The following is a 27308-nucleotide window of genomic DNA, read 5'->3' as shown; positions in this document are numbered from 1 at the left end:
TCTTTTAAGAGTTACTATTTTAACTTATTAAATATTAGCATATTTTGAAAGCTTTTTTAAAAAAAATTACATAATTATTATAATTTTTAAATATGTATGCTTAATTAAGAATACTTTTAATAAAAAAAGGACTCGTTCATAAAAGTCATATATATTACCTTTTTTTTTCAAAAAAATAAGTTTCATACCAATGAGTTATTGCTTCAAAATGATATGTGTGTATATATGGTTGATTTCCATTTAATAAATTTTGCATCCAAATTTGGAGTATGAAAAAAAAAATCTTATTAAGAACATTCACCCCATCAATGTTTTTTGCTAGAACCAATTAAATTGCCTGTATGCGTGGAAAAGTCTTGTGATTCTTAAAAAACAAAACAAAAGAAGCATATATGATCATACAAGGGCTTTCAAAAATGTCGTTAATTATTTTTAGCCTTATTATTATATCGCAAGAATTAATTCCCCACATTACCAGATGAATATGACAAGTCTTCTTGTATGGGTCGTCAATAATTAATTTATTAGTTTTTCAAAATTAAAATTTGTTATAATTAAGAATATTCTGACACCTGATTTCGGGCATTTTAGGGTATACTCCTCTGTCAAACAATTAAGAATAACTAGAGTTGGGGTATATAAGAAAGTTATTAGCTGAATAATAAAAGAATTTTGAGAATAAGACCACAACACCGATGTTTCGTTAGAAACTAATGGCTCAAATACTGATCGTGTATGTCACTTTCATGGATTACGATCACAGTTTGACAGTCAAATCCAAATGAGGTATGTAACCCATTGAATTGAATAATCTATCTTTAGTTGATTTGTTCTAGTCTTACTCTTATGTGTTGCGTTATCGCAAATTAATCAAAGTGTGTGCGTGTGCGCGTGTGTGTGGGGCCATTTACAAATTATAAAAAACTATTGAATTAATTTTTTAATTTTTATAGGTTAAATTATTTTTAAATTTTTTTAATTTATTTTTTAGATTTAATTTATTCTCTAATTTTTTTAGTTTAATTTGATTTTCTAATTTTTTAAATTGATTTAATTTGGTTCTTTAATCTAAATTATAAAAAATCACATTTTATGACATCTCAAAATTATTAGCAAGTGATTTTAAATCACTACAAAATACACATCTCCCAAAAAATGAATTGATTTTAAAATTATAAAATCAAATTAAATTGATTTTAAAAAATAGAGAATTAAATTAAACCTAAGTAATAAATTTGAAAAAGAAAAAATAATTTAACCATTTTCATATTAGTTAATTTCATATATATATATATATATATATATATATATATATATATATATATATATATATATATATAAAAGTTCAATTAAGATAATTTAAGCCTCATTAAGCATAGATATTTTCTTGTTGTGCTATTATCTTGAGAAGAAAAAATATCGTCTTTTTTTACATAATCTCGCTTATTTAATTGCCTAGTCAAATAGTATTAGTTTTTTCATTTGAATTATATATAATTTTAATTTTAATGTTCACGTATAACAAACTGTTGGGGTTATCTTTGATAGTTTGTTTTCTGTTTTTTTTTTAGAAAATAATTTGATAGCTACACTTGTAGCCAAACAATTTGATTCACCAAGTAGACAGCGATGGTCATACGTATAATTTTCCAGCCTAAAGCTTCTTGTTTACCAGTCAAAGTATGATTCAAGCAAATGTATATATGATGGGTAAACCATCACATCTTAATGTTTTATGCCCTCGTCTGTCATTTATTTAAATGAGAATGATGCAAAGTGGGTGACTTATTTTCAGCACCAACTTAAGGTGGAGAATATTCGAAGTAATACAAAAAAATTTCTAATGATTATTGGTAAGTTAAGCTCCGGTGAAGTATTTACATTTTACAAGGACTCAAATGTTTAAGAAGTAAGTGTCAATTAAAATATATATATAGAGAGAGAGAATTGGAGATAATTTTTGTGTGTGTCTTAAGTTTACTTATAAAACTCCTAATTTGTCAGGGTGGTGTTTCTTATGTAATGATGTGTAGGAGGGGTACCTCTTAAGAATAATAATTTTAGTTAATAAGGCAAGGCATAATAAACTAAACAAGGCATCACTACTAAGAATAAAAAAAAATTATGCAAATTAAATATATGTTATTGTAGCGAGCCATAATTAAAGTCTGTGCTGGTTATTGTTTCGATTATTATTACTTTTGTTTCAGGATTTTGATTATATTTTTGGGAATAATATTTCCAAAAATGTTATTGATATTAAAGATATTTGATAAATACTTTTAATTCGTGGAAATATTTTTAAATTTATTGAATAAATAGATAATGGGGGAGAATAGAAAAAATGACAAAATATTTTAAACATTCCCATGAGAATATAAGATTCACTCCTTTTCATGAGAATATGAAGATGAAAAAACATGTATAATATGAATTCCTAAAAATAAATTATGCCTAAGAATATTTTTGAATTACATTCTAACAAATATGAGAATATATATTCTCATCTCTATATTTTCAAAAATCCAATAAAATTCCGTAAAATAAATGCTTCCTATAAATTCTGGGCAATAGGATTTTTGCTTTCTAACTTTAGTTGTTGTCCCTAGTCCTATTTAACATTAGTTAATTTTAGAAGATTTTTTATTTATTTAGATGCTTAAAACATCTTTTGTTATCATTTTATAACAGTGTTTTTATTTCTTTCTTCTCTAAAAAAATAGTTATGTCTATTTTATTTTAATAAAATGTACCAACACAGCAACACTAAGTTATATTTTCGGTTCAAAACCAAGACATACAATTTTTACTTACTTAAACCCATAACGAGGCCCAATTCAACCAAAAACAAAGACAACTAATTAAAGGGGCTGATATTACCACTACCAACTTTAGTAATGACACTACTAACCATAGCTAAATCACCATCCTACCCTTCTGACTTTCCTACACCCTTAACCCTTCTCTATTCCTTCCTCCCTCACTCTTCCATCATGACACCCCCACCATTTTCCTTCCTCTCTCACATTATTTTCTCTTCCCCTCTATTTCATTGAACATATCGAAGACTTGGTAAAAAAAATTTACCTTTTGTTGGCAAAGTTCAGGATAAAATCATATTTTTGTTGTGTATGAGAGAGTGCAAAAATAAAAAATGCCCAATGTAAGTATGATTCTGATATGTATTTTGCCAACAAAATCATATTTTCTTTGTATTTTTTTTTACATTCTCTTACACGATTAAAACATGACTATGTTTCATTAAATTTTTATGAAAAAACTGTAATTTAGACATAAGTTTCCATTTTTAATTGTAATTAAATTAATATCATAAATTGATTTGATTATTGTTAATAAAGATAATTCATATAATAATTAATTCAGTTTTTTAATTTCTATCCAATTAATTCAATTTTTAATTTTAAAAAATATTATTTATTATTAAAATGATAGATTATATCACAATTAATTGATTATTTTTAAAAAAGTTAACTTGCATTATGATTAATTAAAAAAATTCATAAAAAATACACAACAAAATCATATTTTCATTATGTAAAAGGGGTGTAAAATAAATACACATTTCATTGACAAAATACATAATGAAATCATTTTTTCATTGTAAAATTTTCACACCCTTATTTTACACAATGAAAACATGTTTTTATTGTGCATTTTTCCACTTATTCATGTTTCTATAAAAAGAGTATTTTTGAAAGAAAAAAAATATTTAATCCATGTGAGTAGTGTCAATAGTATTAATAGTGACAATAGGAACTCTCCTAATTTAAAAGTATCGAGGCCTTTATGTCTACCCACAACAATCGTCTAGAATGGTTTTGTTCGTGATGATGGTGCATATGTAGGCTATGTGAAGGAGGAATTTTTCTATTTCGTTGACAATTTTTATGTGTTTTGTTCTAATCTAACTAATGTTATGGGAACTAGACCGGTCATTAAACTAGTAAAGATTCAATGGTTCAATTATAGTTGAATTGGAGTCGAGTAAAATACTATTTTTTATTTATTATAATATATTAAGAAATATTAAATAAAAAATAACATGATATGTATAAATTTATAATATTAAAAATTAAACTTCACTTCAAAGTGAGTTATATATGAAAGTAAATCTAATATATCATAATATTTTAATTTCAACAATAGTAAATAAAATCAATTAGCAAAAAAAATTTAAAAATTGTGATTTTCGTCAAACCATCAAAACTAGTCCAATCACCGATTTTTAGTAGTTTTGTGAGTTCTTGCCCAAGTTCTTCTGTTCATGATCAATTCAATGGGATTTAAATCGACCGGAAAAGCTATCGGTTCAACCAGCTGATCCGGTCCAGTATTGACAACCATGAATCTAATATGGGAGTGCATTATTGAAGAAATTTTTTTAAAAATGTAATGAAGTATGTTGATTGATAAATCTATGACACAAGTAGGTTTATTAGGGGTAAAATTATGAATAATTATGAGAATTAGTATTACAATAAAGTATTTTAAGAGTGGTTTAGTTAAATTTTAAAATTTAGGTTATGTTTGGCAAAACTAGCTAAAAAGCTAGCTGAAGGCTAAAAATTGTGATTTTCGTGATCAATTTTAAAAAATTTTTAAATTGTGATTTTCGTCAAACCACCAAAACTAGTCCAATCACCGATTTTTAGTAGTTTTGTGAGTTCTTGCCCAATTTCTTCAGTTCATGATCAATTCAATGGGATATAAATCAATCGGACAGGCCATCGGTTTAACCAGCCGATCCGGTTCAGTACTGACAACCATGAATCTAACATGGGAGTGCATTATTGAAGAAATTTGAAAAAAAATGTAATGAAGTATGTTGATTGATAAATCTATGACACATGTAGGTTTATTAGGGTAAAATTATGAATAATTATGAGAATTAGTATTACAATAAAATATTTTAAGAGTGATTTAGTTAAATATTAAGATTTAGGTTATGTTTGACAAAACTAGCTGAAGGCTAAAAAACTAGCTGATAACTTAAAACTGAAACCTTTTTAGACTAGCTTATTAAATTATAAATGTTCGATAAAATTAATCATTGAAGTAACTGAAAATGTAAAATGACATATTTAAAAAAGGTAATAAGAAGATTGAATAAATATTTTAAGGATAAAAAATAGAATGAAATATAAAATAACTAGAAGTTAATATTTTAAAAAATATTACTTTAAGTGGCATTTAAAAAAATGATAGAAACTACTTAAAATTTTGTTTGTCAAACAAGTTTCCAGTTAGGAAAAAAAGACAAAAAGTTAAAAGTTAACTAAATTGACTTTTCAAATATAATCTTATTATAGATTGTGTGGGTGGCTTATGAACATTTTTTATATTGCCTCCCACTGCACTTGCAGCCTAAGCCTTGGAGTATTTTTTTAACTTAGTATTCTCAAACTTCAACTAAAGACTAATCTTTTGAGATAATTAGATTTATTTAAAGGTTGATCACTATCAATAGATATTTTCTTATAAGTATAATGTGATTGAATCCCTTTAAATGTGGAGAGATCGATAAAAAAAATTTATACTTATAAAAAAAATTTATTAATAGATTTAAACACAATAAGATATATCATTATGTCATAAGATTATAAGCTATCCATGATGATTAATTAATAATTTTCTTTAAAAATATTTGTTATCTTAAAAGATAGTAATAACTTTTTTCTTATCGCTAAATTTTAGTTTTTGTGTGTGTTATGCGTGCGTGGGGGTGCACATGTGAGTGTGTGTGTGTTGGCCCCTACTATCTCGAAGAATACAACTCAGCATTGAAATTCCTAGCCACGTAATGTTTATTGGGTTTCTTCGATTAGAGGCAGAGCGAAAATAAAAGAACAGCTAAAAAGAAAAATATATATTATGTAATATTGCTTTATTTGATAAAAAAAGGTAATATATTCTTCTTTAGAGATAGACAGATTATTTTTTAAAGAGGTCAAACATAAAAAGATATTTTTTTTGGAAGGATCAAGAATAAATAAAAATATAAAATACATAAAATCTAAAAGACTAAAAATATTTTCTTTATAGTAACTAAGGTTTTTTAAATCGGACCAGACGTATCAGTTGAATCGGAAACTAGTTAGAGACTCTATAAAAATTAAACATCTCAAAAGGGATGGAAATTGGTCAATAATTAATATAAAACTGATCAAAATCAGTGTTGAAATCGATATAAAGAATTGAGGTTGAATCAGTTTTATTTAATTTTATTTTATTATTTAATCTAAAATATTTTTAACATAAATAAAAAATACATTCTTAAATATTATCTAAAATTGGTTCAACTAGTTGAATCATTAAACATTAAACTAGTGTTTTCACTGGTTTAATCAGCGGTCTAATTTTAAAAACATTGTTAATGACACAATGATCTTACTTTCCAGTCATTTTTTTCGTTTAACTCCTCTCCTTTACATTTTCAAATTTATTTAACAAATACAAAATAAAAATAAGAAAATAAATCATACATTTTTATTTTAAATTAATATTTTAAAAAACTATTTAACTATATGATGCTGATATATGAACAATGTAATTATTAAAAAAATGATATTACACACATTAAAACTAACACGGCCTAAATCATTGAAAAATACTAAAAATTGTGATACATATTCATTTTCTACATATGTTATAATTAACTATTTTACATTACTCAACTCTTTCAATAATTAAGGCTTTTTTTAACATATATTGTAATTGTAACTAACTTTTTTTTAACCGTATAAATAAATAACATGTAAATTATTAACTACTCTTTAAATACTACAAATGACTGAACAATACAAACTAATCAATTACAAATTATTATATACTACAACATATTAATTATTATATTTTATTAAATTCTTATTACTAAAGAAAATAAGGGACGAATGATAAATGTTTTATATGTTTAAATATCTTAAAATCTATCTTACATTTTTCATTACATTGAACTTTGTTTTAATCACTTTTATGCTGATAATTGGGACTAAGTTTAGTGTTTTTAACTTTCTAGAAAATTTATTAGTTTTTTATGTTTTATTGTAGGAAAAGAACAAGAATTGAAGATATGGAAAAATAACAATGGGAAGATCAAACAACATCTTTGAAAGGATATTTTGAAAGCCGAAAGTCAATATTTTCCTCTTTTTTTTTTTCTTTTTTTTCTTACTGATGTTAGGCTTGGGAGATTTGAAGTTAGGCCTCAAAATGAAGAAAAGTGTCTTTTCATTGTTGTCAATCTGAGGATGGGCGTGGAAAAGTTGAGGTTGGGTGTGAGGACCTTCAAGTTGCACTCCTTGATACCCTTTTAAGAGGCTGGGTGTGGGACTATTGATGTGACATTAGTGAGGCTGAAATTGAAGGATAAAGGAAGTTGCTACGTGCACCCAGCAAAATTGCTGGGGCACCCAGCAAACAATGAATTAACAATTATGCCCCTCTGAGAAAGCTATTTTCGAAAAAACTGTCTTTCGGAACGCTTCCGGAAGACCGTATTTCCGGAAAACTTCCGGAACAACCTTCTTTCGGAAGAAGAAGGAAAACTTCCGGAAGAACTCCAAAAAAACTTTCGGAAGAAGTGACTTCCGGAAGATTTCCGGAAGAAGGTTGTTCCGGAATACTTCCTTCTTCTTCCGGAAGAAGGTTGTTCCGGAAGTTTTAATTTTTTTTATTTTTAACAAATGTTGTATTTTCCTATTTATTTAATTTTAATAAATAAATTAAGTTATAAAATAAATAATAATTATAATTTGTATTACAAAACTTAATATATAATAAAAAAATAATTATGATTTTATAACAACGTGAAATAAAATAAATTTCATTTTATAATAATAACTAAAAATAAAATAATATTTAATGTATACGTAATGACGATTTTGCCCCTGGTTGTTTTCTTTAAATTCACTGCGCTTTCACCTTCGCTTTCACCTTCATCTGCGTCTTCTTGCTATTGTTATCCTTTTCCGTAAAAAGCGTTTGTGGTGGTCCCGTGAAAGAAGTTCCGTAAGAAGCGATTTGGTGGTCCCGTGAAGCAGTTATTCCGTGTTTGAAGTTGTTTTGGTCGTTGCCGTTCGTATTTCATCGGAGGTACGCATTTATCGATTTTTTTTTCGCGTTTTCGGACGAGTTTTAGAGAAGATGAACAGTAAAAAGTATTTCCGGAATTACTTTTTACTGCTGAAGGAAGTACTTTCGGAATGAGAATTTTGAACTTCCGGAATAAGTTATTCCGAAAGTTACCATGCTTAATTCCGGAAGTGTCTTCCGGAAGCACTTCTTCCGGAATTGAGCATGATAACTTCCGGAAGTAGTTCTTTCGGAAATTCAGTTTATTAATAATTTTTTTTAATTGTGCTTTAATATATATATATATATATATATATATATATATATATATATATATATATATATATATATATATATATATATATATATATATGAATATTATGATTTATAATATCTGTATTGTGGATATAATTGGTTTAATTAGCTATAATGATTTAGGTATTATATTAAATGATTTATTAGTTGTATTTTGTTGTAGTAAAAAAATGTTTTATTAGTTGTTTATTATAGTGTTAAGATTAGTTTAAGTAAATAATGTAGTTATAAATTTAGAATATATTTGTATTAGTTGTTAGTATGTTTGTTAGTTAATATGTAGTCAATTTGTGCATGTGGTTATATGATAATTTGAATATACTTTTGTATGATGCATATGTCCTGTTAATATATTTGTTATTTAATGTGTAGTAAATTTATGGATGTGGTTATATGATAATTTGAATGAACTTGTGTATGATGCATATGTCCTTAAGATGGACGAAGATCAATGGAGGTATGACTATGCGATGTCACAAGAAGTTCATATGGATTATGATTATGATAATGAAGAAGAATGTGTGGTGAATGAACCACATGTGGATTGTTCAAATGCTTTTAATACGTCTCAGGTAATCATAGATAATTTGAGTCATTTGGTTGAATTGATGTTTTGTATAAAAATTAATATGTTTGGGTTGCGTTGTAGGTATTCGGTACTCGAGATGATGTTTTGCAATGGGCTCAAACAGTTGCCCATGAAAATGGATTTGTTGCAGTGATTATGAGGTCTGACACAAAGACCGATAGTAGAGGAAGAAGTTCATTTGTCTTAATTGGGTGTGAAAGGAGTGGTGCGTACAAGTGCAGGAATAAATAATTCGTTAGAAAAGACACTGTGAGTAGGAAATGTGGTTGTCCCTTCAGGCTTCGTGGGAAACCAGTGCATGGAGGGGAAGGTTGGATGGTGAAGTTGATCTGTGGGATTCACAATCATGAATTGGCCAAGTCCTTAGTTGGACATCCATACGCCGGGCGATTGACTAAGGAAGAAAAAAAAATTATTACTGATATGACAAAGTCGATGGTGAAACCAAAAAACATCTTGCTAACGTTGAAGGAACACAATGCCAACAGTTGCACCACGATAAAGCAAATTTACAATGCAAGAAGTGCATATCGTTCTTCAATAAGAGGAGTTGATACCGAAATGTAGCATCTGATGAAGCTTCTCAAACGTGATCAATACATTCATTGGCATAGATTGAAGGATGAAGTTGTGGTGCATGATCTGTTTTGGTGTCACCCAGATGCAGTAAAGTTATGCAATGCATGTCATTTGGTGTTTTTTTTATAGACAGTACCTACAAAACAAACATGTACAGACTCCCACTACTTGACAATGTTGGAGTGACACCAACGGCTATGACATTCTCTGCTGGGTTTGCATATCTGGAGGCTGAGCGTGTTAATAATATTTTATGGGCTTTGGAACAATTTTGAGGCCTATTTTTAAGAAACGATCGCCTCCCTGTTGTTATTGTCACTGACAGAGACCTAGCACTGATGAATGCAGTGAAAACTGTGTTCCTCGAGTCTACTAATTTGTTTGCAGGTTTCATATCGATAAGAATGTGAAGGCGAAGTGCAAATCTTTAATCGGTGAAAAAAATGCGTGGGACTATGTAATGGATAACTGGGGAACTTTGGTTGATTGTTCGTCCGAACACCAGTTCCATGAGTCACTTCAAAAGTTTCAAGTTGCTTGTTCGCCTTGGCCGATGTTCACTGACTATATTAACGACACATGGATTATCCCGCACAAGGAAAAATTTATTACAACATGGACGAATAAGGTCATGCACCTAGGCAACACAACAACAAACATGCATTATTTTATTGATTTTATTTGTTAGTAAGGATAAGTAATAAATGGTATTTAATTGTTGTATATTTTGATGTTTGTTGTGTATTTTAAATGTAGGGTTGAATTAGCTCATTGGGCTCTTAAAAGAGTACTACAAAATAGCGTTGGAGACCTATGTAGTGTTTAGGATGCCATGAACAACATGATCACGCTGCAACACGTCGAAATTAGAGCATCCTTTGAAACCAATACGCATGTGGTTGGCCATGTATATAAAAAAAACCTTATACAAGAGGCTTCTTGGGATGGTTTCAAGGGACGCTTTAAATCAGATTGCTTCTGAGGTTGACCGTCTACGTTATCTCGGCAACAATCCCTCTTCTTGTGGTTGTGTGATGAAAAACACGCACGGTCTTCCTTGTGCATGTGAGCTTTCTAGGTATACTGCTGGTAGCATCCCATTGGAGTCAGTCCATATGTTCTGGAGGAGACTTTGTTTTTCAGACCAAGGGTTATGTGAGACGGAAGTCAGCATCAAGGAAGAGATAGAGACCATATCTAAAAGGTTTGATGAACTTGATGTGTGTGGCAAAGTAACTCTGAAGAGTAAACTCCGAGAAATTGCATACCCTGATCATAACTCTATGCACCCTCCTCCGTCAAAGGTCAACACTAAAGGTGCACCGAAGAAACCGATGAAAGGAAGTCAAAGATCTACAAAGCGTGATCCGTCTTATTGAGAGTATGTTGATGCTTTTCATTCTATTCAAAGCAGCAACTCTCCAGTCAAACGCAGTGCATCATGTTCTGAACCGCCTCAACCAACAAGGATCATCCCGATGTTGGATCAATTTGCTTCATTCAAGGTTTCATTCGTGATGTTGTGGATGTGAAAGCGGACGGTAACTGTGGATATCGGTGCATTGCCGCTTTATTAGGTATGAGGGAAGATTCGTGGCCGTTAGTGCGTAATGAATTGATTAAAGAACTTGGCAGGTGGTCGCATGAGTACATGAACCTCTTTGGTGGCACAGAGATATTTGAACAATTAAATTTGTCCCTACTTGTTGATGGGTTTTCGAAGGTATGTTTTTAGCTTAATTTTTTTAATAACAAACTTTAAATTACTTACATGTGTATGTTTGGTTGATTTAGGTTAGTGTGGACAAGTGGATGGATATAACGGAGATGGGATATGTGATTGCATCACGGTATAACATAATCCTTGTATCGCTGTCCCGACAACAAAGCATGACATTTTTTCCTCTTAGAAGTCAACCACCACCTGATTCTTCTGGGCACCGCATGATATGTGTCGGTCACGTGTTTGGAAATCATTTTGTTCAGGTACATTGAATATAGTTAGTATAATAATTATGCAATGACTTCGCTGGTTCATTTGACACGGTCACCGCATGATATAATCTTTGTTCATGTACAACAGGTTTATTTGAAAGACCATTGTCCCTTACTGCCTCCAGCGTTGTTAAAGTCAAGCAATTGTTATTCTCAGGCAAAGCAGTGAGAAATTCCATATATTAGTAGAATGCAGCAATACACAAGCTTGATGTCATTCAAAACACACTATGTCGACCTAAATAAAGACTAAACATGCATTGTTTATGTAATTGTATTCATTATGCGATATAATTTATTGTAACCCATTACTAACCAATTAATATTATTAAGTACTCGTTTGGTTAAGCAAGAAAATTGTTGGTCCAACAAAAATGATTTACGCGTGCAGCATACATCATTGTCATAATTGACAATACATAATGACATGCATGCGTATTAAAGTTTGAGCGCGACAACACATTGGATGACTTGACTGCACATACTGAAGGAAACATAAACACGAAACATGTTCACAGGTGTCTATTTTTTTGTAAACAAAATTAAGCAATCGCTCGGTCACAACCATCTATATATATGGCAGACACAGCTAATAAATCACACATTATCTTGCTTTCAAATAGTCTCCCAATTGATACATAAAGTATGACATTTTTAGGAGAAACTAGCAGTCAGACGATTGTCAACTCAAGGTTGGCTTTCATTTTTCCAAATGGATCAATTATTCACAATGATACTGGCGTTTACTTCCAAACTTCAACTCCGATGCTCATTCAAGTACCAAATAGCTGTGATTTTGCAAGCCTAAAAACCAGAATACATAATACCCTTCAGCTATCCGACAAACAATTTTTGGATGAAATTCACTACCGGAAGCCGTTCACCGATACAGGTAACCAAATTCGCTTTCAGTGTATGAAATTGATAAATGATGACGATGTCAGCACAATGTTAATGTGTAATGATCAATTTTCTTGTGTTGGTCCGATTGAGTTATTATGCACCGTTGGAAGAACACCAGATGAAATAATAAACTTGAACGCACTATGCCCCGTACTCATGACGCGATCCTGTATTACAACTGGAAATGGAAAATGCCACTGCAGAACAAATTTGTTGGATGCGCGTTCACAGGAAAAAATTCTAAGAAATTTCAAATTCCTTCAACATGTACCATCGATGAACTGAAAAATTTAATAAAACAAGTTGCACCTAAAGGGATTCCCCCTCTTGGAATTCATGAATCACAAACGGTAAGACGATTGTTTTTCCGCCAACCAACTCGCTTTGAGTATTCAGATACGCTTATAAAATATGAAATAAATCAGCTGAGGACCAACGAAGAACTGCTGAAGGTGTTAGTACAACCTAACTACTGGAAAAAATATGGACCAATAGAAATTTTAGCTGTCTTTACTAAATATGTTGTGAAAATTGAAGACGAGGTCACTGGGACATTGCTAAACAACTGAATGTGATGTTTATTTTTTTTGTTTTTTTGTTGATGTAACCTTTATCTGTTTACGGCGTGTTTAATTCCCATAATAAAGTTGAATGTGTTGTTTCAATGGTCCAAAAAATTAATTGTTAGAAGGGTCGGATTCCTAGTTTTTTGGAATTTTTGGCTTTGTTTTTAGGTGTTATTTGACGGAACCGGGGAACGAGACTAATTTTTTTGGGTTCTTTGACGTCCAAACATGAGAAATGGCCGCCCTCCATTGTCTCACGGCACTGGCACACCCACGGAAAAATATTCCAAACATGGGTACTTGAACATGAAAAAGGGTCCATTTCCTATTTTTTTGGATTTTCTGGTTTTGTTTTTAGGTGTTATTTGACGGAACCGGGGAACGAGACTAATTTTTTTGGATTCTTTGTCATCCAAACATGAGAAATGGCCGCCCTCCATTGTCTCACGACACTACCACACCCACCGAAAAAAATCCCAAACATGGGTACTTGAACATGAAAAAGGGTCCATTTCCTATTTTTTTAGATTTTCTGGCTTTGTTTTTAGGTGTTATTTGACGGAACCGGGGAACGGGACTAATTTTTTTGGGTTTTTTGATGTCCAAACATGATAAATGACCGCCCTCCATTGTCTCACGGCACTGCCACACCCACGGCAAAAAATCCCAAATATGGGTACTTGAACATGAAAAATGGTCCATCTCCTATTTTTTTGGATTTTCTGGCTTTGTTTTTAGGTGTTATTTGACAGAACCGGGGAATGAGACTAATTTTTTTGGGTTCTTTGACGTCCAAACATGAGAAATGGCCGCCCTCCATTGCACTGCCACACCCACAGAAAAAAATCCCAAACATGGATACTTGAACATGAAAAATGGTCCATTTCCTATTTTTTTGGATTTTCTGGCTTTGTTTTTAGGTGTTATTTGACGGAACCGGGGAACAGGACTAATTTTTTTGGGTTCTTTGATGTCCAAACATGAAAAATGGCCGCCCTCCATTGTCTCACGGCACTGCCACACCCACGGAAAAAAATCCCAAACATGGGTACTTGAACATGAACAAAGGTCCGTTTCCTATTTTTTGGGATTTTCTGACTTTGTTTTTAGGTGTTATTTGACAGAACCGGGGAACGGGACTAATTTTTTTGGGTTCTTTGACGTCCAAACATGAGAAATGAACGCCCTCCATTGTCTCACGACACTTCCATACCCACCGAAAAAAATCATGAAAAAAGGTCCATTTCCTATTTTTTTGGATTTTCTGGTTTTGTTTTTAGGTGTTATTTGACAGAACCAGGGAACGAGACTAATTTTTTTGGGTTCTTTGACGTCCAAACATGAGAAATGGCCGCCCTCCATTGTCTCACGGCACTGCCACACCCACGGAAAAAAATCCCAAACATGGGTACTTGAACTTGAAAAAGGGTCCATTTCCTATTTTTTTGGATTTTCTGGTTTTGTTTTTAGGTGTTATTTGACGGAACCGGGGAACGAGACTAATTTTTTTGGGTTCTTTGATGTCCAAACATGAGAAATGACCGCCCTCCATTGTCTCACGGCACTGCCACGCCCACCGAAAAAAATCCCAAACATGGGAACTTAAACATCAATTTTTTTTAAAAGTGATTTTTGTAGTATCTTATATGGCGATTTCATTGTCATGTAATTTTTCTTTTAAATATTTTTTTTTTGGTACGAGCTTATTATTTTTTATATAATAAAAAATTATATATTAATAGTGTAAATTATGATCGAATCATAATTTATTATATATGATAATTACTTTAAAAATTTTACTAACACATAATTATGAATTATGAATTATGAATGATTTTAAAAATATTTATTTTTTATGTAATTCTTACGAACAAAACTCATGATTTTAGGTTAATTTTTTTTAAAAATAAATTTAAAACACTCGCAAACTTCGCTTAAGGACCACAATCGGAATAATAAACTATATTATAAAATAATAAACTGTGCAAAACAACTCAACTAAATTAAACAAAAAACTGTAATAATTACAAATATTCATGTCAACTACAAGACAAAAAATAAATACAATAATCAATGGTCCGTGCGGCGTCTCTGACGAGCCCTGACAGTTCCATCAACACTGGGTTCCCCTCTCGCGATTGTCAGGCAGTCCTGCATAATGTCATCTAACTCTGTGCCTGCAGTGACTATCCGAAGGTTGAGCACACGCTCCAACCTCTGTGCAATCGCCTCATATCCGTCGTAATCATCCTGTCAAAGTCATTAAAAACATTTATCATCAAATTGAAAATAAATAACAACTCATGAAACATTAAACGCGCAAAGAATCTTACAACATGTGGAGGGGGGGTCAAATGCCACTGGAACTTGGGGGCTGGGCGGTTGTATGTAGTCCTCAGGGTCTGCAGCTGGTGCATCTCTCGGTTGGTCACCTGCTGGGGTCGGTATCATGAATGGGTGAGATATGCGGAAAAACCACTCCATGTAATCCGCAGATACCTACCCAGGCACTAGACAAAGCTGACTCGCAGGTAGTAAGTTCTCCGCAAACTGCATCCACCTGTCATCTATCTCATCGTGTGACAATCGAACACTAACAGGCGGTGGAGGGATGCTCTGAATGTAACCAAACTGTCGAACCACCCTCTCCGGTCGAGCTGTGACCACCATAGGACCCCATCTCAGCTGACCCTGGAATGATGCAATCTCCTGAAAGGCCCTAACCCCCCCGATGCTCCGTGTACAACAACCAGGACACATCTGTGACGGTCAAACCATCACAACGTGCCCTGTAAGGTGCTCCTGTGATTCCCTTCATGTGCGCCTTCGACGTCAACCACCGGGAAGCACGTGGGGACGTCTCCTGGTATGTATCATCTGTCACGCACTGGTGCACACTAGGGAAGTGCTCATAGATCCAGCGCTATACAATAAATGAGGTTAACATAACATAAAAAAAATGTTTAAATCATAAGCGAACGTAACATATTAAAAAACACGAAATTTACCTGTAGTAGCGTCAAGTACCCCGCAAGCTGTCGGGTGGTGGTCCTACAAGCCTCATCTAACTGGTCATACATATGAACCAGCGCGGCAACTTTCCAAGCGTAACCACCACTCTGAGCGAGGTCCCGGAAAGCGTCAAGGTGAACCACATGCACGTATGTTGCACTCTTATTAGCAAAAAGAGTGCAACCGACAAGGTGCAGTAGATAAGCGCGAGCTGCGACAATCCACCGCCGGGCCTGATATCTCGTCTCATAAATGTCTCGAACCCATCCAAGTCGTACATATGCCCCACGTGTCAGTGCTGTCTCGGCTCTGGCCTCCTCGGCAGACACCTCGAGCAACTTTATCAGCAAAAATCTGGCCTCCTCCGTAGAAAGAGCATGGAAACTGTGCAAGGCGCTAGTGATGGGCAAATGAAGGAGTGACGACACATCATCCAATGTGATCATCAACTCTCCAACCGGAAGGTGAAAGGTGCTGGTCTCAGCGTGCCACCTCTCCACGAATGCGGATATCAGTCCAAGATCGCCAGTAATAACTGAACAATCAATCACTGGACTTAATCCTGTGGCAGCCACCAGGCCTTCAATCTTAGGCACTGGCCTCCCAATCAGTGTCACCTTCCTCCCATGTGACACTAACTTCAAATCAGGACGTTCTTGATTTGAAGTACAAATTATACAATTATTAAAAATTAATGACAAACAAATAAATCAACAATGATAAATAATTAACAAATTAAAATACTTGTCCACTCCAAACAGCATGTGCAACGTGGTCCGCAAATGATGCCAGCACTGACGGGTCACGTGGCCCACTAGGGAATCCCTCAGCAGCATCATCAGCATCAGACCCCTCAGCACCATCAGCACCCTGTATGTCTACACGCATCTCAGGTGCCTCCCCAGCCACATCAGGGACATCGTCAGTCATGTCAGCAACGTCCTCAGCCATATCACGTGCATCCGCAGTCCTCTGATGAACCCGTTGCCTACAGGCTGAGGCAGTAGGCCTACGCCTCTCGGGAACATCAGCTGCATCATCATCATCCTGTCTATCTCTGCCTACAAGTCTACCAATGGCACGACCTAAACCTCGTGTTCTAGCCATGATCTGCAAATCATGTCGAACACGTATTTTTTTCGGTCAAAATATACACAACTTTATTTATAAAAAAAAAACAACTTTATTTATAAACAAATAAGACTAATTTAAATCAAATTATTTGAAAACATACACAACATAATTTTAAAAAAAAAATAAACAACTTCATTTATAAAAAAAAAACACAAATAATGTAAAAATAATTAATTACTAAACATGCACAACTTAATTTAAAAAAAATTAAAAAAACTTCATTTATAAAAAAAAACACAACTAATGTAAAAATAATTAATTAGTAAACATCCACAACTTAGTTTAAAAAAAAATAAACAACTTCATTTAAAAAAAAAAGCACAACTAATGTAAAAATAATTAATTAAAAAATATCCACAACTTAATTTAAAAAAAACAAGTTCATTTATAAAAAAAAAACACAACTAATATAAAAATAATTAATTAGTAAACATCCACAACTTATTTTTTTTTAAAAAAAACAACTTCATTTTAAAAAAAACACAACTAATGTAAAATTAATTAATTAAAAAATATCCACAACTTAATTTTTAAAAAAATAAACAACTTAATTTATAAAAAAAACACAACTAATGTAAAATTAATTAATTAAAAAATATCCGCAACTTAATTTAAAAAAAATAAACAACTTCATTTATAAAAAAAACACAACTAATGTAAAAATAATTAATTAGTAAACATCCACAACTTTATTTTAAAAAAATACTTCATTTATAATAAAATAAACAACTTAATTTATATCATTTATAAAAAAATAGTATTTTTAAAAAATTTCCAAAACACACACAACTTTATTTATAAAAATAAACAACTTCATTTATAAACAAAAAACACTAATTTAAAAAAATAAACAATAAACAAAAACAAACACAACTTCTTTTATAAACAAAAAAATAAATAATTTACAAATTAATATTTAGTAAAAATACACAATTTAAATTATAAATAAAAACATGACATCAAAAACCCAAACTTCATTTTTCATAAAATCTCAAAAACAAAATAACCAAAAAAAATATAATAATTCATTGTTTTTTTTAAAAAAATTGTTTTAAAAAAAAACACACTTCCGGAAAGTATCCGGAAGAGGTGTTCCGGGAGACTTCCGGAAGAAGTGTTTTTCCGGAAGACGTTTGGTTACTTCCGGAAGAACACTTCTTTCGGAAAGTTTCCGGAGCAGGTTCTTCCGGAAGTTCCGGAAGAATCCCTAACGAGTCTTCCGGAAGCCTCCGCCGTGAGCCCTTTCCCCATTTTTTTCGGCGTCTTCTCCTCTCGTCTTCTATCCTAGGGTTACTATCCTAAGGTAACTATCCTAAGGTTCCACTGCTACAATAATGCTGTATCATACAAGCAAAGGGGAGTTAGGGACACTAACCTCGCTCGCGGAGAAGAAGAAGACGAGCTTCGCGCTTGGCTTGCGGAGAAGAAGAAGCTGTTCGCGGAGAAGGGAGGAGAAGCAGTTCGCGGAGAGGGAGAAGAAGTTTCACGAAAGGGATGAGCAGGAAGAGTTTCTTCCGGAGAGGGGGGGGGGGCTTTTTATAATTTTTTTTAAAGGGCAAAATTGCCCATTTATAAAAATTGCTGGGTGCACCTAGCATTTCCCAAGGATAAAATGCCCAATTGGAAGGATTTTTTATGGATTTGGTTGGGGGAGATATCTAGGACTTGGTGAAGGTTGAGAAACTCTTTTTTGCTTTTCATGGATTTCCTTGTCAAGTTTCTTCATTTGTTGCATTTTCTTCTTTTTCTTGTAGTTAGGTTTACCTTTGGAGTTTTTGTAACTGAACTCATTATTATATTTACATTTTAGTTATTAATCTATGTTTATTATTTATTATTAAGTGTTTTTTTTCTATTTTTAATGTTTGTCTTGCTTAATTACCTATTGCTTGATTTTGTGGTTTAAATTGGATTGGAAAATATATTTGAATCTAAAAATGAAGAAGAATACCTAATAAATTTTTTTGCTAGGAATAGAACAAAGTTTATTAGTCATCTTTTAACTCTTGTTCCTTAAGCAAGTAACATAGTTAAATTACATAAGAAATTGATAGATTAATCACCATACTTGGGATCTTTCCAACCAAAAAATTGAAGTTTGATTAGTTTTATGAGCCAATAATAATTGAACCTTAAATTAGATGTGTGACCTTTATGTGCAAGAGGGAATGATTTGGTGAAGTGAAATCCAAAACTTTTGTTCATTGTTTAATCCATTTTAATGCATTTTAAGCATTCATCAAAATTACCAAAAAAAAATTATTTTTCATTTATTTATGTTCTTGCTATCTCCATTCCACAATCCAATTAAAATTATTGTTTTTCGACGGCCATAATTAGTTAACATTACTTTTTTTTACCGAATATTATGTAAGTCATGTAGATATGATATTTAAACTTTCTTTTTATACTACTTATATCACTTTATAGGCTTTCCAATAAGTTAACAACAAATTAATATATTCATATTTGAAAGAACATTGCACTAAATTTAATAATATTTAATGTTATTAAAACAGCTAGTGCTAAGCGGGGAACCATAGTGTTTCACCTAGGCTTTTTATGGCGTACCAGCAGCTACTGCCTTAATTTTAGGTATGTTGTTTTTTTCTTTAATAAAAACTACAAGTATGTTTTTATGGAAATGAATATTGTTTGAGTGAAGATTATTATGAGTGAAAATAATAATAAAAAATCTATAAATATTTAATGCCATTATATATGTATAATTCAAATTTGAAGTGTTACTTTTAAAAAAAAAATTGAAGTGTTAGGAAATACTCTCTTTACATTTCTTTATATAATAGTTAATTATTTGATTGAAATCAATAAAAATAGTTAAGTTAATTAATTTTAGTTAATAATATGATAAGTCTAAATTTTTTTATAAATACTTATAAAATTAAATAATTTTAAAAATTACTTATTTGATATTTATAGTTGTGCAAATTTTATCTTTTAATTCATATACTTAATACCAACTTGATTAGGTTTACTCAACCACAATGTGGTGAACTAAAGTTTGAATCTTCACTAGGAGAGAAGTCTACATTAATCTTCACTAAAGTTTGAACATAATTGCCTCTCAAGAAGAAAACATGTGAGAAACCAAAATTCATACACTTAATAATATTAATTACAATTCAAATAATATTCTTTTCTTATAAATAAATGTGATTTTTTTTGTATTATGCCTCAGATTCATTAGGGAAAGAATATCCTGATTAATATTTGGAGTTTAAAAGGTTAATAAGTTTGACAAAAAAATATTTTTACTAAGAATCAAACTTGAATAGTCTAAAAAATTCAACCTACATTGTTTATCTACATTCGCATGATTAAACAAATGTGATTTATATTATTACTAGGCCAACAAATATATTCACCTGCACAACAATTTAGATATCTTGTTAATAGGTTTATAATAAAAAAAATTATCAGTCGGTTTTATAATAAATTAAATTCTTAAAAAATCAACAGTTAAAAAATCTAAAATAAACCTATATTTTATAAAATTAGAACAAAAAATGCATTCATTTATTTCTTTACGACGAGGTGGAAGAAGTAGTTTTTTCTTTCTTTCAATTTTAATGTGTTTTTGTATTGTAAAAGCGAAACATATTTGATAAATAATGTAGTTGAATAACAGAGTGATATGCCATGTGACAAAACTATCTCAAACTATTTTTTCTTTCACATTTTATAATAAATTGATGGATTGGAGGCTGATTGACGTAATCCAACACAAAATATAAAAGCACACTTAGTTATACCATTATCCTTTATTTTATATCTCCAATCTTAAGCGATAATTTAGTCACATTCTAATTATATTCTGATGATATCTAATCATGATAAGATACGATTAGGTCTAATCATAATTAAAAATTGAACTCCAACTTATAATCCAGACTGAGCCTCGGAATAAGAGAAACTAATTAAAATATACTTTTATCCTGTGGAGTAAGAATAATTTAACATCCTAAGAGAGGAACTCTATTTAAGGAATAATAGCATTTATTTATCTTCAATCAATATTTTTATGTAAGAATTTTTAGTTAGAGTGGTTGAATAATATATATATATATATATATATATATATATATATATATATATATATATATATATATATATATATATATATATATATATATATATATATATATATATATATATATATATATATATATATATATATATTTCTAGCTGTCTGTTAAGTATAAGTTCGGTTGCCTTGAGAATTTCTCCAGACAGCAGAGCGCCATATATAGCAATAAATGCTTTCCCTTTTCCATCTAGCTGCTTGTCTAGTCAATGTTTGGAAGATTTTTTAAAAATAAAAAATAAATTATTTAATTGAAAAAAAAATAAGAAAGAACTAAAATATATGTTTTTTTTCTCATCATAATTTATATTGTTTATTAAATAATTTAGTTTGATTTTTTTGTTTTTTAAAATTAAAGCTCAAGGATTTTCTTTACAAGTTTGATATTTTTATTTTTAATTTAATATTTTATTAAAAGACATTTTTATGCTTAATTAATTCATATTTTTCCTAATTTTAAATTTAGTCTTTTTTGTCTTACATATCAATATTTTCTACCCTTGTCGAGCATAAAAACACTCTTGATATATTACTTTCTGCCTCGTGCCTCTTACCTAATCATCAACCACGGTTGCAGAATATAAATTGACAAAATTTGAAGAGAAAGATGGAACATTTTGTTATCTCCTAAGTTAATTGGGCATTTATATCTAAGTGCAATATTGGGAGTTTTAGTATTTTATTTATGGCATTTGTGTTGATTTAGTAACATATTTTGTTCAAACAAATTAGACTATTTTGTAACCTTAGTCAAAGGCTAGGTATAGGAGGCAAAAGCGACTCACGAAAAATACTTTATGTTTGATGACCGTGGGAAGGATTATACATAGGAAAAAGAAGACTAAGTTTAAAATTAGAAATAATAAAAATTAATCAGAAAAAATATCTTTTAATAAAACATTAAATAAAATAAATCAGATTTACAAAAAATTTCTTAGACTTCAATTATAAAAATAAAAAATTAAACTAAATTATCCGATGGAACAATATAAATTACATAATAATATATAAGTCATTATATATATATATATATATATATATTAATTTTTAAATTAATGTCCTGGATTTTTTTTCCTTTTTATTTTATTTTATTTTTTTTCTTTATCCCCTTCTACCCTTTTTTCCAATTTTCTTGCTAGTACTAATTTCAGAGATTTAAGAGAAAGGTGTGTGGCTGGAGTTGCAGCGCCACTGCCACCACCGCAGTTATAATCGCTGGAAATAGGAGAGGAAAGATGCAAAAGGAGAAGATGTAGGAGACGAAAGGAGAAAATTGGCAAAAAAAAAGGAAAAAAGGAGAACAAAAAGAGAAAGAGAATGTCGATGCTTGTAATTGTGATGGAGTGAGGGAATATTTGCGGAGGCGCTGTGGTAGCTGTGGTGGTCTCTGGCTGGAGAGGAGCGAAGAAGGAAAAAAAGAAAAAGAAAACAAAGGGGGGCACTGCAGCTAGACGGGACATGCTAGGTGCACCCATCAATGTTGCTGGTGCACCCAACAATTTTATGAAATGATAAAATTGTCCTTAAGTTAAAATTTAAAAAGAAAACACGCTAGTCCTTTGTTTTCTTCCCCACCTTTCTACCTTCTTTCTTCTTGCTTTGTTTACTCTTCCTCCGTGCCTGCCATCCGCCATTGTTGCGTTGTTGTGAAGCTTTCGTGGTGTCGTTTCTGCGTTTCTGCCGTCGAGGTTAGTAACCCCTATCTCCCCTCCTCTCGTAGGTTAACTGTTTAGTTAGTTTAGGAGATGATGGCTTTAGGGTAGAAGACCTGAAAATGGCGAAGAGCAACCATTCCGATACTACTAGAAGAAGTTCTTTCAATAGCTTTTCCGGAAGAACCTTCTTCCGGTAGAAGAAGGTTCTTCCGGTAGAAGAAGGTTCTTCCGGTAGAAGAAGGTTCTTCCGGAAAAGCTACTGGAACAAGTTCTTCCGGTAGCTTTACCGAAAAAAGTTTCTTCCGGTAGCTTTACTGGAAGAACCTTCTTCCGGTAGAACAATTTGTTTTACCGGAAGAAGGTTCTTCCGGAAGAAGGAATAATTTTTTCCAAAATTAGTTTTTTTTATATAAATGAAGTTTTTTTATTTTATAAATTTTGCTTTATAATAATTCAAATATTTATGATTTCATGGTGGTAAGTAAAAAAAATTAATTAAATATTATATATTAGGTTAAATTTTTGTTGTTTTGTATTTGCATAAAAAAATTGGTATTAGGGTTAGGACCTAGTTGAGTGTAAGATATATGTTTAGTGGTTGAGTGTGTAGGGTTTAGTTTAGGGTAGTAAACAATGCTTAGGGTAGTGTGATTAAGGTTTATAACGTAAGGCTGAAGATTTATGTAAATATATGTAGGTTTTTAATTATACGAATAGTTTATTTGACCCAAAAAAATATGTGTTCTTCATGATTTGCAGATCATGGTTAGAACACGAGGTTTAGGTCATGCTTTAGCTAGGGTTATAGGCAGAGGTAGACAAGATGAGCATGATGCAGTCGATGTTCCCTAGAGGCGTAGGCCTACTGCATCAGCCCGTAGGCGACGAGTACATATTACTGTTGATGAGGGTGTTCCTCAGGTGACTAAGGATGTTCCTCATATGGCGGAGGATGTTCCTCAGGTGACTGAGGATTTCCCTCATATGGCTAACGATGTTGCTCAGAGGAGTGAAGATGTGCCTCAGATGACCACGGACGTAGATGCGAATGTTGCAAAGGACTTAGGTCGTGATGGTGCTGAGGGGTCACATGCTGATGAGGGATTCCCTGGTGGGCCCCGTGACCCATCAGTTTTGACTTCATTTGCGGAGCATGTCGCACATGCCATTTGGACTGGACATGTATTATAATTTCTTACTTTTTTCTTCTTGATTTGTTTGTCATTATAAATTTTTGATATTTGTGTATTTCGAATGATTTGTACTTCAATTCAGGAGCGTCCTGAGCTGAAGTTGGTGTCGCACGGAAGGAAGGTGGCGTTAATTGGGAGGCCAGTGCCTGCGATTGAAGGGTTGGTTGTCGCCACGGGATTAAGTCCATTGATCGAGTGTTCAGTTGTAACCGACGATCCTGGACTTATATCCGCATTTGTGGAGAGGTGGCACAGGGAGACCAACACCTTCCACCTTCCAGTAGGAGACTTGGCGATCACACTAGATGATGTTTCGTCACTCCTCCATCTCCCTATCAGTGGCGCCTTCCACAGCTTTGAGGCTCTTTCCGTGGACGAGGTGGTATTTTTGTTGATGGAGTTTCTCGAGGTGTCTGGTGAAGAGGCTAGAGCTGAGACAGTACGAGCGCGGGGCATATGTATGCCTCTCATGGGTTCGAGAGATCTATGAGATGAGATGTCAGGCACGACAATGGATTGTAGCAGCTCGTGCTTATCTCCTGCACCTGGTCAGTTGCACTCTTTTTTCTAACAAGAGTGCAACAAATGTTCATGTGGTGCATCTAGAGGCTTTTCGCGACCTGGGTCAAAGTGGGGGCTATGCTTGGGGAGCTGTGGCCCTGGTTCATATGTATGACCAGTTAGATGAAGCTTCTTGGACCACGACACGACAGATTGGGGGGTACCTTACTTTATTACAGGTAAATTTTGTGTTGTTAATATGTTACATTGGATTATGATGTAAACATGTTTTTATGTTATGTTAACCTAATTTTTTTTTGTAGTGCTGGATCTATGAGCATTTTCTGAGTGTGCATCAGTGTGTCACCGATGATGCGTATGAGGAGACGTCCCCTCATGCCTCCCGGTGGCTAACGACGAAGGCTCATATGAAGGGAATTACAGGAGCTCCGTACCGGGCACATTGTGATGCTTTCACGGTCACAGACGTGTGCTGGTTTCCTTACAGTGACCATCGAGGGGTTAGGGGGTTTGAGTTGATTTCATCGTTCCAGGGTCAGCTGAGATGGGGTCCTACGGTGGTCGCAGTTCGACCGAAGAGGGTACTATGCCAGTTTGGGTACATTCAGAGCATCCCTCCGTCGCCTGTTAGTGTTTCCTTGTCATATGATGATATAGATGACAGGTGGATGCATTTCATGCATTTTTCGGACCACGTAGTAGCTGTGGGTGACCTTTGTGTAGTGCTTGGGCAGGTATCTGCGGATTATATGAATTGGTTTTTCCAGATATCTCACCCATTCATGATACCGACCCAGGCAGGTGATCAGCCCAGACATGCACCTGCCCCAGACCATGAGGACTACATGCAGCCGGACATCCCACAGGTTTCAGTGGCATTTGACCCCCCCTTGACATGCAGTGGCAAGATTGTTTGCGGGTTTAATGTTTGATGAATTTTTATTTATTTTAAATTTTGTTATAAATGTTTTTTATGACTGTCACGGGATGATTACGAAGGTTATGAGGCGATCGCAGAAAGGTTGGAGCGTGTGCTCAACCTTAGGATGGTCACTACAGGGACAAAATTACATGATATCATGCAAGATTGCCTGAGGATTGCCTGGGGGTGCCAGTGCAGATGGAAGTGTTAGGGCTCGACAAAGACGACGCACAGAGTATTGATGATGTTTTTTATGTTTTGTAGTTGACATCATTTTTTGTATTTGTTACACTTTTTTGTTTAATATAGTTTACTTTACTTTTTTTGTTTAAAAGTAAGATAGCTAAATTTTTTAAAAAAATAGGATTTGGAGCCTTGACACATGTTCAATACCCATGTTCGAAGTTTTTTTAAAATTATGTGCGAGTCAGGTGCATGACCTTATTCGTCCAAGCTGTAATTAATTTTTCCTTGTGGGGGATAATCCATGTGTCGTTAACATAGTCAACGAACATTGGCCAAGGTGAACAAGCAATTTGAAACTTTTGAAGGGACTCAGCGAATTGTTGTTCGGACGGACAATCAACCAAAGTACCCCAGTTATCCATCACATAGTCCCAGGCATTTTTTTTTACCGATTAAAGATTTGTACTTCGCCTTGACATTCTTATCGATGTGAAACCTGCACAACAAGTTTGTACACTCTGGGAACACAGTTTTTATTGCATTCATCAATGTTAGGTCTCTGTCAGTGACAATAACAACAGGGAGACGATCGTTTCTTAAAAATAGACCTCGAAACCGTTCCAAAGCCCATACAATATTATTAACACGCTCACTCTCCAAATATGCAAACTCAGCAGAGAATGTCATCACCATTGGTGTCACCCCAACAAAGTCAAGTAGTGGAAGTCTGTACCTGTTTGTTTTGTAGGTACTATCTATAAAAAACACCAAATGACATGCATTGCATAACTTTATTGCATCTGGGTGACACCAAAATAGATCATGCACCACAACTTCATCCTTCAATCTATGCCAATGAATATATTGATCACGTTCGAGAAGCTTCATCAGATGTTGCATTTTGGTATCAGCTCCTCTTATTGAAGAACGATATGCACTTCTTGCATTGCAAATTTGCTTGATCGTGGTGCAACTGTTGGCATTGTGCTCCTTCAACGTTAGCAAGATGTTTTTTGGTTTCACCATCGACTTTGTCATATCAGAAATAATTTTCTTTTCATCCTTAGTCAATCGCCCAGGGTATGGATGTCCAACTAAGGACTTGGCCAATTCATAATTGTGAATCCCATAGATTAACTTCACCATCCAACCTTCCCCTCCATGCATTGGTTTCCCACGAAGCCTGAAAGGACAACCACATTGCCTACTCCCAGTGTCTCTTCTAACGAATTCTTTATTCCTACACTTGTACAGACCACTCCTTTCACACCCAATTAACACAAATGAACTTCTTCCTCTGCTACCAGTATTTGTGTCAGACCTCATAATCACTGCAACAATTCCGTTTTCATAGGCAACTATTCGAGCCCACTGCAAAACAACATCTCGAGTACCAAAGACCTACAACGCAACTCCGACATATTAATTTTTATACAAAACATACATTCAACCAAATGACTCAAACTAATGAACATGATTACCTGACAGGTATTAAAAGCATTCAAACAATCAACATGTGGTTCATTTACACCACATTCTTC

At 32.9% G+C, this 27308-nt stretch overlaps 2 protein-coding genes across 2 annotated transcripts; one reads left to right on the top strand and one right to left on the bottom strand.

The window, feature by feature from the left end:
- Positions 1-15757: 15757 nt before the first annotated feature.
- LOC102670063 (protein MAIN-LIKE 2-like) lies at positions 15758-17001 on the bottom strand. The gene is made up of 4 exons (XM_041006815.1): positions 16803-17001; positions 16314-16612; positions 16047-16211; positions 15758-15961 (listed from the first exon to the last, which is right to left on the bottom strand). Exons 1-4 carry the CDS (start codon positions 16999-17001, stop codon positions 15758-15760), a joined length of 867 nt encoding a protein of 288 aa, XP_040862749.1.
- Positions 17002-23886: 6885 nt separating this feature from the next.
- LOC102669927 (protein MAIN-LIKE 2-like) lies at positions 23887-25591 on the top strand. Its single transcript, XM_006591535.2, has 4 exons — positions 23887-24126; positions 24220-24576; positions 24713-24877; positions 24962-25591. Exons 1-4 carry the CDS (start codon positions 23887-23889, stop codon positions 25589-25591), a joined length of 1392 nt encoding a protein of 463 aa, XP_006591598.2.
- Positions 25592-27308: the final 1717 nt, after the last annotated feature.

Source organism: Glycine max, chromosome 11, assembly GCF_000004515.6.
Source record: "Glycine max cultivar Williams 82 chromosome 11, Glycine_max_v4.0, whole genome shotgun sequence".
Lineage (NCBI taxonomy): Eukaryota > Viridiplantae > Streptophyta > Magnoliopsida > Fabales > Fabaceae > Glycine > Glycine max.
This window is presented reverse-complemented; position numbering and strand designations above follow the sequence as displayed.